This window comes from Canis aureus, chromosome 22 (assembly GCF_053574225.1).
Source record: "Canis aureus isolate CA01 chromosome 22, VMU_Caureus_v.1.0, whole genome shotgun sequence".
In the NCBI taxonomy this organism is placed as follows: Eukaryota; Metazoa; Chordata; class Mammalia; order Carnivora; family Canidae; genus Canis; species Canis aureus.
In genome coordinates, this window is record NC_135632.1 from 39,977,322 (window position 1) to 39,992,613 (window position 15,292).

The following is a 15,292-nucleotide window of genomic DNA, read 5'->3' on the forward strand; positions in this document are numbered from 1 at the left end:
TTTCTCCACTTGTCCTGACCCCACGTACCTGTGCCCAGCCCCTCTTCCTGGACCCCCATGAGGAGTTCCTAAGTGGTCTCTCTGCTTCCTGGTCTGACTCTAAAAATCTCATCTCCACAGAGTACTGAGTAAACTTTTTAAAATACGAATCAGACCGGCTCACCTCTTTGCCTAAAATCCTTCTGAACCACCAAAACAGAGCCTTAAATTCTTCCCCTGGCCTACAAGGCACTGTGCAATCTGCCTCTCCAAACTCCTGGGGCTCACTCTCCCCGCCGGTTCACTCCATAGGAAAACCAAAAAACTAAGTGAAAAGACAGTGCTCTGAATTAAAATCTAGTAAAGACACTAGATCCACACAAAATTATTTCCACAAATACTTATTTTTTATCATTTTTTGAACAACAGGGGTTCAGGTTGTGCAGGTCCACTTATACATAATTTTTTATATAAATACAGCAATACCATAAATATAGTTTCTCTTCCTCGTGATTTTAATAACATTTTCTTTTCTGTAGCTTGCAGCTTGCTTTATTGTAATACAGAAGACACATAACACACAAAACATGTGTTAATCAACTGTTTATGTTGTTGGTAAGGTTTTGAGTTGACAGTAGGCTATTAGTATAGTGAAGTTATATACTATATACTATATAGTATATACTATACTATAGTATAGTGAAGTTCTGGGGAAGTCAAAAGTCATATAAAGATATTTGACTCTGTAGGGATTGGTACCCCTAACCTCTTCGTTGTTCAAGGGTCAACTGTATTTTTTAATCTTCATAGCACCTGCCACCTCTGAGGTTGTTTTGTTCATTTAGATGGATTTCCTCTTTAACACCATCCTATAGAACTATACCTTACTATACTTGAAATATTTTTAACCGTAATAATGAATTATAGAGTTTCCTTAATGTACATTTTCGCCATACTCTGATTCTTTCACACTCCCTCAATGAGTGTGAGCCCTGTACCCTGGATGTACTCTCCTGACTTGAGTGTGTCCCACAATGTGCCGTCTTCTCTCCTGTGGCCTCTTTTTATGTCACCTACTTTATGTTCTGGCCCAAACTGCCTTCCCCATGGGTGGTGATGGGGCCAAGTGTGCTACTAGTAAATTCCAACAGGATACAAAACGGAGTGTTAGAATATAAACTATATAGCAACACGAGATCAGACAAGAGGACACTAGAGTAAAAACTGCTATTGGGTGATAGGTACCACATCCTGGGAGCTGGCAAAGGGCATGGTCAACAGCATGGCAGCCTGGAAATACACACCAAGAATTTTGTGGCTAGAGATTTGTCATTTACTGCAGGCAGCTTAAAAAGATATGCCATGAGGTTCAAAAGTCAAGGGAATTTGAATCGGGTCCCCCACTATTTGTACCAAGGTGTTCCCCTAGACTAGGGAGCTCTGGACTCCTTCTACTTTTTAATTCTGCATCTTCTCCACTACTTCAAGTGAAGATGCACGTGTGCTTTGCACACTGGAATAGCTCCTGCTCATAGAAGAGTGCCTGGCACATAGTAGATCCTCAATAAATAGTCTCTGGATAAATAAACTCATGAACAAGTGAATATATTGTCTTTCTCCTCCTCTTTTTTTTTTTTACACTGTTCCAGACCTCCCCTTGAGAAGGGAAAAATGTGCCATCACTGAGTCATCATAAATCCTCTCCAGATCACTAATGGTCCCTCAGCCACAGTTCACAGACCTGGACACTGAAACATTAACCATTAGAAAGAGATAATGTTTTTGGAGTCGGTGGTTGACTTAGAAAATAGTGAGTCTGCTGTGGTTAAGAATAAACGCTAGTGGCTATAGATCACAGGAAACAAACTCAACAAAGATGAGACCTCACAACCTCTTAAGTGTATGAGTGCATTTCACCTATGTAGCCTGCAATTACGTAGATATTATTATTATTATTATTATTATTAATTTTGCCTCTTCTCAATCTGGCATAACCTAAATACCTCAGTGGATTTAAAATTATACAAAAGCATGAGTGACTCCAATTCCTCCTAAATCCACTGCAAAGAACAAATCCTTTAATATGCATTGCAGGTAAAATACCGTCCCCAAGTGAAACAACTGTAATCCAGGGTAAAATCTCTGTTGGCCTCATAAGCTACTTGGAAAAAAAAAAAAAAAAAAGCATTAAAAGTGACTGGCGAACATACAAACCACACCAGCAAGGCACAATTACCAAGCACTGCAACCAGATTTAGTCATCTCATCTCTCTCTCATCCTACACAGTCTACCTGTTCTTTTTAAGCTTTCAGAAATTGAAGGGGAAAAGGGAGAGGCAACAGCAGATACCAGGGCTATTTTGAGAAATAAAAGGATTCAAAAGTTATAGTGCAACTTCCACTGACATAGGAGCAGATCTCCGAGGAAACCCAGGTGACTCAGAAAGTTCTCTGTCTATAACACCAGTATAAAAACTCAGTTTCCATACTTGGGCAGTCACCGTCCTCCTAGTTTCATGTACATAACTGCCTGATCAAAGTTTTGGTTGGAAGCAATCTGAACATTTCCAATCCATCTGCAGGGAGAGAGCACCAAGAAAGCTAGTCTAACCAAAGAGGGAAGCAACAGCTCCCCAGGGTGTGATTCAAACTTCAAAAGCACCCTCAAGAACCCCAAGTCCTAAGTTTCAAGGACGCTTAAGGGCAGGACTCATCAACAACCTCTCCAAAAACCCCATTCTTCTTGCACGGACCTATGGCTCGATTTTGAAAAACAAAGTGGGGAGAAAAAAAACAAACCAAAAACCCTGTAAACAGCAGTACCACATCTGCTCCTTTCAAGTCCTGTTCACTAGGCTTCGTTGTTCCTCACACGTTACCACCAATACAAGTGGGCTGGGCACCCCTTCCCTGGACATCTCCATCCTTCCACGTGGCCGTAACTAGGCCTCCCAAAGGTGGGGACAGAATGAGTGAGCAGAGAACTTTAAAAAAGCCACCCAAAGGGAGAAAAAGAATGACAATAATTCAAAGAGCAAGCTGTCCATTTCCAAAGGGGAGAGGGTGTTTAAAAAAAAAATTTAAAAAAAAAAACTGCTGTTGCAGAGATTGGAGGTCTCGGGCCACCAACTGGGCAGGAGGTAGCACGCGCTCCGGAACGTGCGGGGAAGTGGTAGGTTTTTGGCGGCGGCGGCGGCGGCTCTAAACACCCGAAGTTTTAAAGGAAGAGAACTGCTCCGGCGGGACCGGCTCCAGGCACACAGCGCGCGCCCCGTGCCTCGCGGCCTCAGCCGTTCTCCGGAGGGCCCGGGCCCCGCGCTCCCCCCCCCCCCGCGGCCCCGCCGCTGCGGGGGGCGCCCCACCTGGAGCGAGGGCGGCGCGGGGGGGCGCGTTACCTGTTCTGCCAGCCCTGGAGGAGGTTGGTGTATTTGCTGAGCACGCCCTCGAGCGCCGGCTCCCTCCGGCGGCCGCCCCCTCCGGACGGGCTGGCGGCCACCGAGCCCGGGCTGCTGCGGCTGCCCCCGCCGCCGAGCCCCGCGGCCGCCGACCGGCTGGACACCCCCCGGCCGGCCAGGGAGCAGGACGGCGAGGACCCGGCCGAGGTGGCGCGGCTGCTGCTGCGGCTGCTGCTGTCGCTGCCCCCGCCGCCGTCCGCGCCCTGGGCCGCCCTCTCCATGGTCCGTGCGCGCCCGGAAGGCGGGTGCCCGGCGCGGTGGCGGCCCCGGCGCGGGCGCTCCTGCTGCTGCTGCTGCCGCTGCTGCTCCTGCCGCTGCTCCTGCCGCTGCTGCTGCCGCCGCTGCTGCCGCCGCTACCGCTCCGGCGTCCGGGCCGCGCGCGGCTGCTCCGAATCCCCGGGAAACGCCTGACTCATACAGGAGGAAGGGGAGGCGGCGAAGGAGAGCTGGGAAGGAAGCCAACGGGCTGGATGCAGCTGCGGCCGCCCCTGCCCCTGCCCCTCCCCGCCCCCGCCCCGGCCCCCGGCGCCGGCCCCTCCCTCCGACTAGTTTCCTCGGCCGGTTCCGAGCGCGCGGCGGGTCCGGCGAGCCCTCCGCGGGCCCCTCGGCCCTCCTCCCCCGGGCCCCGCCGCGCCGCGGGCACGCCCTGCCACCCCCGCGGTCCTCCCGCCGCCGCCTCTCGGGCCCGGAGCCGCCACGGGGAAGCTCCGAGCGCGCCTCCCCACGCCCGCCGCCGCGGACCCGGAGGGCGGGGCGGCCCCACGCGGACCCCCACGCGGACCCCCACGCGGACCCCGCCCCGCCCCGCCCGGCCTCGCGCAGGCCACGCGCGCAGGGCCTCTGGCTGCCTCCGCCGCGCCGGGCCCGGACACGCGCACGCCGTCACCTGCCAGGGTCCCCGCGGGCCGGGCGGGTCTCCGGGCGGCCGCGAGCCCCGGGTTCTCCCGCGTGGCCTCCCGCGTGGCCGGCACGGGAGGGGGCAGGCGCCTCCCACAGGTGAGCTCGCCCGGGCACGTTCACGCTGCGGAGTTCTAGGAAACGCATGATGGACCCCGGGACCGGGGCTGAGGTGGGGCGGGAGAACTCGGGTTCCTGCGGGCACCCCCCTAAGCGGAGCGCCCTGGGCGCCTCACTCCGCCCTGGTGGACTCCGTAGGTCTGGCCAGTCCAGCCGCGCAGCTGTTACCACGCAGCACCGGGCACCTGGACGCCAGGGACTCTAAAACGAGTACGACCGAGCGAAAGGCAAAGGAAATCAACAGAAATTGACGCTCATAGTGAAGTATGTGTTCTCCACCGGCTGTAACTTCTCCCCTGCACCCCCACCCCAGGACACACTGAGCTGCCGCACCTAGGTCTCCAAATCTAAAATTGTTGCTCTTTGGCAAAAGCAGAGGAGTTGCACTCTCTCCACCCCACTAATAATTTTTGTGAGTATAAATATCCAATGCAATCTGGAAGTTTCTAAAACTACCTAGAAAAATAGCTTTGAGGAGCTCAGACACACCACATCACGCACACACGTACACACACACAGGAAACAAAAAAAAGGAGTGATAGATTGATAGGTGATCCCTGCCCAAAGGATCTACAAACCCATAAAGCAGATAAATAATTCAACAGTTTAAAAAAAAATTACTAAATGGAATAGAGTCAGCTCTCATGGAGGCAATTCCCCAAGCCCGACCCCCTTTCTAGCTCCATATACTTCCAGAAAGCTCTCAGGAGGTGGTTTACCTCCATAGAAATGTTCATGGAGAAGCTTCTGGGGCTCATTAGAAGCCGTTGTGCCCTGAATAAATTACAATTCCAGGTGCCTGTACAATTCCAGGTGTAAAGAGAGAAAAGATCCCCCAAAGAGACTGCATGGTAGAAAAGACTGACTCTGAAGCCAGACAGCTGAGTTGGAATTTATGACCTCCATCGAGTTAGCTCTTTTAGCCTGAGTTTTCTCACCTGCAAAACAAGACCAAATGGTACAACTGGCTGTGATGAACTAGGGGAGAATGTTTATTTGTTCAAAATATTTACTGCGTCTCTCTTTGGGAGTATCTGTCCTCCTCATTGACCTCAGGCTTGGCCGTGGAGCTGCTTTGGCCAGTGCAATGTAAACAGATGTAATATATGCCCCTTCCAAGCATTAGCTTTAAGAGCTATCATGTGGTTCAACCATCTTTCTCTTTTCCTTCCACCAGGTGATCAGTGTGTCCCAGATAAACGATCCCCTTCAGTTTGGGTCCTGCAGTGAGAAGACATATGGAATTCAGCAGAGCCAAAGCCAGTTAGCGTTGGCCATGTCACATGCACAAAATGTTTGTTATAAACCTCAGGGATTTTTTTTAAATATTTTTTAGATGTATTTAGAGAAAGAGCACGTACACAGGAGCAAGGGGAGGGTGGAGGGAGAAAAAGAGACTCTCAAGTAGACTCCATGTTGAGCCTACTTTTCACTCAAAGCCCAACGAGCCTGAGATCATGACCTGAGCTGAAATCAAGAGGCAGATGCCCAACCCAGGTGCCCCACCACTGAGATTTTAGGAAGCATCTTTCCTACAGCCTAACTTTGCCTAAGCCACCTGATACACAGATCAATATGTGAGTGTCCATAAAGTCCTTCACTGATGTGAAGACTGAGAAGGTGGATACATGCTGAACTATAAATATCAGTCATCATGTGCCAGAATAACATCCCTTCTTAGGGGAGACTGCCACTCTAAGTTCCTGTTGAAGTGCCATCATTTTACTTTTTTTTTTTTTTTTTAAGATTTTATTTGAGAGAGAGCTCAAGCAAGGGGAGCAGCAAAGGGAGAGGGAGAAGCAGGCTCCCCCCTGAGCAGGGAGCATGGTACAGGGCTTGATCCCAGGACCCTGACATCATAACCCAAGCTGAAGGCAGATGCTTAATAACTGAGCCACCCAGGCACCCACATCATTTTATTTCATATTATCTAGCCTCTACCATCATTACTCCATGCTAGCCAGCCAACCTGTGACTGGATGAGCTAGTGCAGCAAATTCACCCGAGACTTAAAAACTGACTCTTGAGATAGTCCAGTTGAAGGGGGGAGGGGCTACGCTGAAGAGAATAATCAAGGCTAGTGTGTTAGTCCATTTGGGGCTGCTAGAACAAAATACCGTGGCCGAGTGGTTAATCAACAACAAATTTATTTGTCACAGTTCTGGAGGCTGAAAGTCTGAAATCAGGGACCAGGCATGGTCAGGTCCCAGTAAGAACTCTGCAGGGCCCCAGATTTAATGTATCTTTAGGATACAATAAATGAAGGAGGGGGCTAGGGAACTCTGGGTGCTCTCTTTTGTGAGAGCACAAGCCCATTCATGAGGGCTCCACCTCCTGGATTTAGGCTCCTCCCAACACCCCACCTCCTAATACCATCAGTGTGGGTGTAAGGATGTTGACACATGAATTTGGGAGAAACAAACATTCAGACCATAGCAGGCAGGATGGGCCAAGAGCAAATCAACTGTGTGAGATCAGATATGGCCAAGGAGGAGGGAATGCCTGGGTGGCTCAGTTGGTTAAGCGTCTGCTTTCTGCTCAGGTCATGATCCCAGGGTCTGGGATGGAGCCCCACATCGGACTCCCTGCTCAGCGGGGAGCCTGCTTCTCCCTCTGCCTCTGCTGCTTCCCCTGCTCCTGCTTTCTCTCTGTCAAACAAATAAATAAAATCTTAGAGAAAGAAAAAGCCAAGGAGGGAAGTCGGTATCAAGAAGTAAGTGGAACAGACGTGCTGAAAGAAGAGGTGATACCATGGGAGAGATGAGGCAGATGTTCTTCCCTCCCAGCAACCCTCTTCCCTGCTCTATTCACCTGATCTGGGCTTCTCACCCATGGAATTTTGAATTAAAAGTCACTTCTTACAGAAAGCTTTCCAGCTTTCCTGACCCATCCTAGTGTAGCAAAGATACTTGCAAAAGATTCTTGTAAAATTCGCTTTGGAGAGAAAAGGCATCATGTTAGAAAAACAATTTGAGAACAAAAGACAATAAATCGGCAAAAATCCTTGGAATATATATGACAAAAATATTTGCAAGACATATATGTCCAATACAAGAGCTTATTAATTTACCCAGATTGCATAAATCATTAAGAAAAATAAAATACATGGACACCTGGGTGGCTCAGTGGTTGAGCTTCTGCCTTTGGCTCAAGGCCTGATCCCGGGTTACCAGGATCGAGTCCCACATTGGGCTCCCTGCATGGAGCCTGCTACTCCCTCTGCCTGTGTCTCTGCCTCTCTCTCTGTGTCTCTCATGAATAAAATCTTTATTTAAAAAAAAGAGAAATGCAGATAGAATGACTGGAACTCTAAGAGCTATTTTAGAAGCCATACATGAATGGAGCAATAAGACAAACAGCACACCTCTTAACATAATGGGCAGAATCAGCAGCCCCTAGTAAGGAGCTGACTGCCCCATCTTCTCCACATGGGCCTGGAGAGCTGGTCTGCAGTTTCCAGTACAAGCCTCAGAAGCTCCCTCCTCTGCCTAGGAATATCACTCTTGCCAATGGCACATAAAGCCTCTGGAGGATGTTCACAGACTAGCGAAGGAGTAAGTGGACACTGACCTAGTTGGCCAGATGACGTTAAGGAAGTCACCAGAGGAGAGAACACTGTCACAACCAGATGCCCCTCTGACATCAGCTTGGTCACATTTGTCTTAGAAACCGCTGGTCCAGGGGTACCTGGATGTCTCAGTGGGCATAAGGATTTCAACATATGAATTTGGGAGAAACGAATATTCAGACCATAGCAGGCAGGATGGTCTGAAGCAAGTCAACTGTGTGGGATTAGATATGGCCAAGGAGGTGGGTGGCTCAGTCGGTTAAGCGTCTGACTCTTGGTTTAGGCTCAAGTCATGATCTCATGGGGCCTGAGATCAAGCCCCGTGTGTCCAGCTCAGGTGTCTGCTTGAAGATTCTCTTCCTCTGCCCCTTTCCCCACTCACATGCACTCTCTCCCTCCATAAAATAAATCTTTAAAAAGAGAAAAAAAGCAACAGCTGGTCTGCTGTGTTCCCCATCCCACCTAAGTGGCTCAGTTGGTTAAGCAGCGGACTGTGGATTTTTGATCAGGTCATGATCCCAGGTCCTGGGATGAAGCCCCTTGTAGGGCTCGGGGCTCAACAGCGAGTCTGTTTGAGGATTCTCTCTCTTCCACTTTAGCAGACATGCACACTTTCTCTAAAATAAATCTTTTTTTAAAATAAATAAAATAATGACTTATTTAATCTTTACAACAACCACATGAGGTATTTACAGTTCTTGTTTCTATTTGAGAGATGGAGAAAAATTGGATCAAAGAGATGTTAAGCAACATTCCCCAAATCCTGATGGAGCTAGGATTTGAACTCAGGCAATTTGGCTACTGAGCCTGAAAACTCAGGCCACTACATTCAGGATAGATCCAGTCTCATTTCTTCTACTTAATGAAACCACTAAAAATACAGCTTGGCATCTCCTGATGCCATTCCATTCCTATTTTATTTGTGTTCATTTAGGGATGGATTCTCCCGTCACCAGTCTGAGGGAAGCAGGGCAGGAGCTAGGGTCTCTGGCACTCAGCCAAAGGGCTTGCACGCAGTAATACCCAATCAATGTTCATCCTTTGGTGAATGAAGCCCAATTTTACCGAAGAAGAAACAAACTCTAAAGGAAGAGCCAATAGTGAAGCTGAAATCCAAGTCCAATATTCTTGCAAATATAGCCTGTTGCCTGAACTGTTGCTACGATGTATATATGCAACTTTACCATTCAGTGGGAGGATGGATATACTGCATTAGGGTGTGGACAGTCCATAATCCAATGAACAAGCAACTCCATTAGGAACACCCCAAAGGTTACACCTAGGAGCCATCAAACATGGTCATGCAACTTTGTAGTCTAGCTATATATATTATACTGTACTAATCTTTATATTGTATGTATTAATATATATTAAAATTTTATACATTAAATTTTGTGTATTATATATGATTAATATTTACATATATTGCATTTACCTTTGATATATATTATATACATTATTTTCCCAAAATGCAAGTTATGTCATTTTTCTGATGGTCAATTTTATTAAAATAGATAGACACTGGGGCTCCTGGGTGGTTCAGTCAGTTAAGTGTCTCACGCTTGATTTCAGTTCAGGTCATGATCTCAAGGTTGTGTGATTGAGCCCCGTGCTGGGCTCCATGCTGGGCGTAGGCCTGCTTAAGATTTTCTCTCCCTGGGGATCCTTGGGTGGCTCAGTGGTTTAGTGTCTGCCTTCGGCCCAGGGCATGATCTTGGAGCCCTGGGATCGAGTCCCACATCAGGCTCCCTACATGGAGCCAGCTTCTCCCTCTGTCTGTGTCTCTGCCTCTCTCTCTCTCTCTCTCTCATGAATAAATAAATAAAATCTTAAAAAAAAAAAAGATTGTCTCTCCCTTTCCTTCTGCCCCTTCTCCCCACCTCCCCCCATGCTTGTGCATGTGCACTCTCAAAAAAATAAAAATAAATTTTAAAAAATAGCTGCTCATTTTTTAAAGATTCACATACATAAAGGTACAATGTAGAAAATGAAAAAATCCTTTTAACACCTTCTCAGAGAAAACCCGTTAATAATTTATAGACCTCCTTCTAGACACTTTTCTATTTTTTTTTTAAGATTTTATTTATTTATTCATGAGAGACACAGAGAGAGAGAGAGGCAGAGACACAGGCAGAGGGAGAAAGAGGCTCCATGCAGGGAGCCCGACGTAGTACTCGATCCTGGGACTCCGGGATCAGGCCCTGAGCCAAAGGCAGAAGCTCAACTGCTGAGCCACCCAGGTATCCCTAGACACTTTTTAATGCACAAACATAGTTATATATTATTCAAATACAAGTTCACATTATAAAATGTATGATGATTTCTAACATGTTTTATTGACAAATGTGTAGTATGGACAGTTTCCATTAGAGCTATATTATCATTTGTTTTCGGTGTTTTTTTTTTTTTTTAAGATTCATTTAATTATTTATTTGAGAGAGCAAGGGGGGAGCAGAAGGAGAGGGAAAAGGAGGAAACCAACTCCCTGCTGAGCAAGGAGCCCAAAGCAGCTGTGTCTCCAACCCTGAGATATGACTTGAGCTGAAATCAAGAGTCAGAAGCTTAACCAACTGAGCCACCCAGGTGCTCCATATCATCATTTGTAACAGTATTACATTGTTTATGTGTGCTCCCCCCAACTTAATCCTTTCACTACTGATGAACAGGAGGATGTTTCAAACTTTTGCTATTATAAAAAATGTCACTTACGTAACTTTTTCCATTAAATGATTTCCTTAGAATAGGAGACAAATTGTAATGACTGGGTCAAACCATATATATGTTATAAATATGGCTCATGTATTACAAAATTATTCCCAAAAAGTCTGAATCAGTTTTTCCTATGCTGGTCCCAAATGGATCTTCCACGTGTTTGAGCATTGGCTAGATGGTCCAGGTTGACCTTGGCTGGGACAACTGGCCTCTCACTCCTCCACAGGGTCTCTCATGCCCCAGCAGACTAGGCTGGGCTTGTTCTCACAGCACTGGGCTTCCAGAGTCAGGAAGCACGCAGAGCTTCTTGAAGCCTAGTCTGGGAACCGGCATCAGGGTTATTTCTGCCACATTTCAACAAACAGTGCTAACTCTGCACCACACAGGGAGGGAGGGGTCCATATGGCAGTGTTTTGGGTCCCTGTGGTAACTTAAAGGGAAACCTTCCCAATGTGAAGAGTCTTTCATTTCCGAAATTTCCTTGGAGCAGGAACTCATTTAAGCAAACATAAAATAGATATAAGGTTAATGAAAAATAAATAATTTCTAAAAACGGGGCACCTGGGTGGCTCAGTTGGTTAAGCATCTGCCTTCAGCTCAGGGCATGATCCCAGGATCCTGGGATCAAGCCCTGCATCAGACACCTTGCTCAGTGGGGAGCCTGCTTCTCCTTCTCCCTCTGCCCCATCTGCTGCCTATGCTCTCTCTCTCTCTGCCAAATAAATTAATTAAATCTTTAAATAATAATAATAATTTCTAAAAACAAATAGTGCTGGGACAACTGGACATTTATATGCCAAAAACTAAAAGACCTATCCTCACCCTTTATATAAAAGTTACCTTAAAATGGGGGCACCCAGATGGCTCAGTTGGTCGAGCATCTGCCTTCAGCTCAGGTCATGATCCCGGGGTCCTGGGATTGAATCCCACTTAAGGTTCCATGTCTAGTTCCCTGCTCCTGGGGTCATCTGCTTTTCCCTCTCCCTTTGACACAACCCCTGCTTGTGCTCCTTCTCTCTCTCTCAAATAAATAAATAAAATCTTTTTAAAAAATTACCTCAAAATGGATCAAAAACTTAAACATAAGGGGTGTCTGGCTAGCTCAGTTGCTGAAGCATGCCACTCCTGATCTTGGGTTATGCGTTTGAGTGCCACGCTGGGTATAGAGCTTACCTAAAATCTTAAAAAAAAAAAAAAAAAAAAAAACTAAATGCAAGATATAAAGCTGTTAGATTTTTAAAAGAAAATGTAGGAAAAATTTGTATAAACTTCAGTTAGGAAAATGGAGCAAACTATGTTGGCTTGTGTGAAAGGGGAATGTTGTCAGGCAGGGCAGAACCAAGGGTTCCAAGAGGGGAGTCTGGAATCACAGAAAATTATTCCCAGGCCTTGATATCCCAGTCAAGGAACTTGCAACTGGACTACAATTTGCCTGACTCAGCAATTAGAATTGCTGAGGCCCACTCATCCTTCTGTTCGCTCCCTTTTCTGAACAGGGATATGGAGAGCAGTTACCCTATGCCTGTTTCACCACTGTGTTGCAGGAGGGGCGGCACAGATGCCCTGCTTCTTCCATTTCCGGAGTCATGACAACTACATGCAAGGAGCTGACCTTAAGGAACCACACCTGAGGAGCTTCTCTCCTGAACTACACTCAGGTGACAAGATTCTGGACTGCAGGCTGGTGCAGTGATGGGTTGAGACCCTTGAGTGTGTTGTTGTTTTGAGGTTTTGTGGGTTTTTTTTTTTAAGATTTTATTTATTTATTTATTCATTAGAGACACAGAGAGAGAGTCAGTGACATAGGCAGAAGGAGAAGCAGGGGAGCCTGACGCAGGACTCCATCCCAGGACCCCGGGACCACAACGTGAGCCGAAGGCAGATGCTCAACCACTGAGCCACGCAGGCGCCTCTAGATGACTGTGTTGTGCATATGGGAGGAATATAAATCATTTGTGGCCTGAGGGTGGGCTGTAGTGCTTTCAAAGATATGTCTGCACCTTCTGTGATATGCCTCCCCTCAAGAGCTGGAGCTAGGTTCCTCTCCCCTCGATGTAGAATGGACTTGGTAGCCCACTTCTAATGAGCATAATATGGCCAAAGTGACACAATGTCACATCCAAGGTCAGGTTAGAAAAAAAGACAGTGGTTTCTGTATAGGTGAGCCCCCTTGCCCTTTCTCTCTTCACCCATTCTAAGGGAAGCCAGCTGCCATGATGTAGGGACAGTCAGGCAGCCTAGGGAAAGGCCCACGTAGGAGGAATGAGGACACACCAGCCAATCTGTGAGTCATTTTGGAAGGAGATCTTCTGGTCTCAGCCACAAGTGACCTTGAAAGTAGATCATCAGCCAGTAGGGCTGAGGAATGACTGCAGCTCTGATGGACACCTCCATGCCAACCCCATGACAGATCCTGCACTGCAAGCACCCAGACAAGCTGCTTCCACGTCCCTGCCCCTCAGAAACTGTGAGATAATCAATATTTGTTGTTTTAGGACACTAGGTTTGGGATGATTGTTATTCGGCACTAGAGAAATAATACAAAGGGCTACCTTGAAACGGTATTTTGTGATTTGCATCTCTTGGTTTTCTTTCCCAAGACTACTAACCAGCTTTTCACATCCTGAAGATATGGAGTATGAAGCAGGAAAAATAAGAGAATTCAGGACAGGTTAAATAAGACATGTCAGTGGTATTGGCAAAAGCAAAGACATAGTAAAATGGAACAGAAGTGAGTCTAGAAATAGTTCCACGTAAATATAGCCAATTGATTTTGAGAGAAGTGCAATTCAGTGGTGCTTTCTCTGCTTTCTTTTTTCTTTTGCTGCTCTAAAAGATTACCACAAATTTAGTGGCTTAAAACAACACAGATTTATTATCTTGCAGTTCTGGCCGTCAGAAATCTGAACATGGGTCCAACGAGCTAAAATCAAAATACCAGCAGGGCTGTGTTTTCCTGATCAGTTCCTTACATCTTCCAGCTTCTAGAGGCCACCTGCATTCCTTGGCTCATGGTCCCTTCTAGCAATGACATCACTCCAACCTCCTTCTGTAATTTCATCTCCTTCTCTGACTCTGACCTTCCTATGTTCCTCTTATAAGGATCCTTCCATTTACATTGGGCCCACTTGGATGATATTTTCAACAGGTAATACTGGAACAACTGGACTCTCACATGCAAAACAAATATGAACCTTGACCTATACTTACACGTTATACAAAAATTAACTCAAAATAGATCATAAATCAAAATGTGTAAGAGGAAGCTCCTAAAGCTTCAGAAGAAAACATAAAAGAAATCTTTGTGAAGTTGGATTTAGAGAAACAGTTCTTAGAAACTACATCAAAAACACAATCTATTGTTAAAAATAAAAAAATTTTGACTTTGCCAAAATTAGAAAATTTTACTCTGCAAAGATACTGATAAGAGAGTACCTGAAAAGACAAGCCGTACAATGGGGGCCATATTTACAAATCATATATCTGACAAAGGACTTGTCTCCCAAGTAAGTAAAGAACTCTTGAAATGCAGAAAAAAGAAAATAAACAGCCTTATTTTGTAAACGGTAAACAATTTAAACAACCACTTCAGCAAATTATATGTACAGATGGCCAATAAGCACAATGGAGAGATGCTCACCATCATTAGTCACTAGGGAAATGCAAATCAAAACTATAATCAATACTGCATACCTATTAGCATGTCTATACACACATGCACACCTGCACACACACACACACACACACACACACACCACAAAAATTGGCAAGACTAAGGATTGGTGAGAACTGAAAGTAACTGGCATTCTTACGTGTTGCTGGTAAGAATGCAGAATAGGATAGCCAACTTGGAAAACTCTTCGGCAATGTCTTTTCTTTTTTAAAATTTATTTATTTATTTATTTGAGAGAGAGCACGTGAGCACACAGAGGGAGAAGCAGACTCCCCACTAAGCAGGGAACCCAACGCGGGGCTTAATCCCAGGACCCTGAGATCATAACCCGAGCCAAAGGCAGATGCTTAACCAACTGAGCCACCCAGGTGCCCCTGGCAATATCTTTTCAAGTTAAACGTACACTTACCATATTTATCTAAGGGTAATGAAAATCTGTATATGAATGATTAACAAAAAACCTGTGTGTGAATGGTTAAAGCAGCTTTATTCATAATCGCCAAAACCTGTAAATAACTCGAATATCCCTCAATTGGAGAATTAACTAAAAACAAAATAAAACGGTGACACCTTCATACAATGAACAACTACTCAGCTATAAAAGAGCAAGCTGCTGAACCATGCAACAGCACAGGTGAATCTCAAATGCCTTCTGCTAAGTGAAAAAAGCCAGACTCAAACACACACTATAGGATTCCATTTATTTACCTCTCGAAAAGGCAAAAAACTGTAGGAATGGAGAACACATCAGTAGTTGCCAAGGGTTAAGGATTTGACTAGAAGAGATAGCTGGAGACAATATTTTGGAGGAAAAGGGTAGGGTAATGGAGGTGCTCTGTATCTTGATGGTGATGGTGTGGTTATAAGCACTCCATGCACTTGGCAAAA

The 15,292-nt window shown here is 46.1% G+C and overlaps 1 protein-coding gene across 2 annotated transcripts in view; it reads right to left on the bottom strand.

The window, feature by feature from the left end:
* Nucleotides 1-3,670, bottom strand: part of OSBPL10 (oxysterol binding protein like 10) — a 295,297-nt gene extending 291,627 nt beyond the window's left edge. For both annotated transcript variants that reach the window (XM_077865546.1, XM_077865545.1), the window contains exon 1: nt 3,375-3,670. In XM_077865546.1, coding sequence (XP_077721672.1) covers nt 3,375-3,655 — 281 coding nt within the window. In that variant the 5' untranslated portion in view covers nt 3,656-3,670. The remainder of the gene's footprint in view (nt 1-3,374) is intronic.
* Between the last annotated feature and the right edge of the window lie 11,622 nt (nt 3,671-15,292).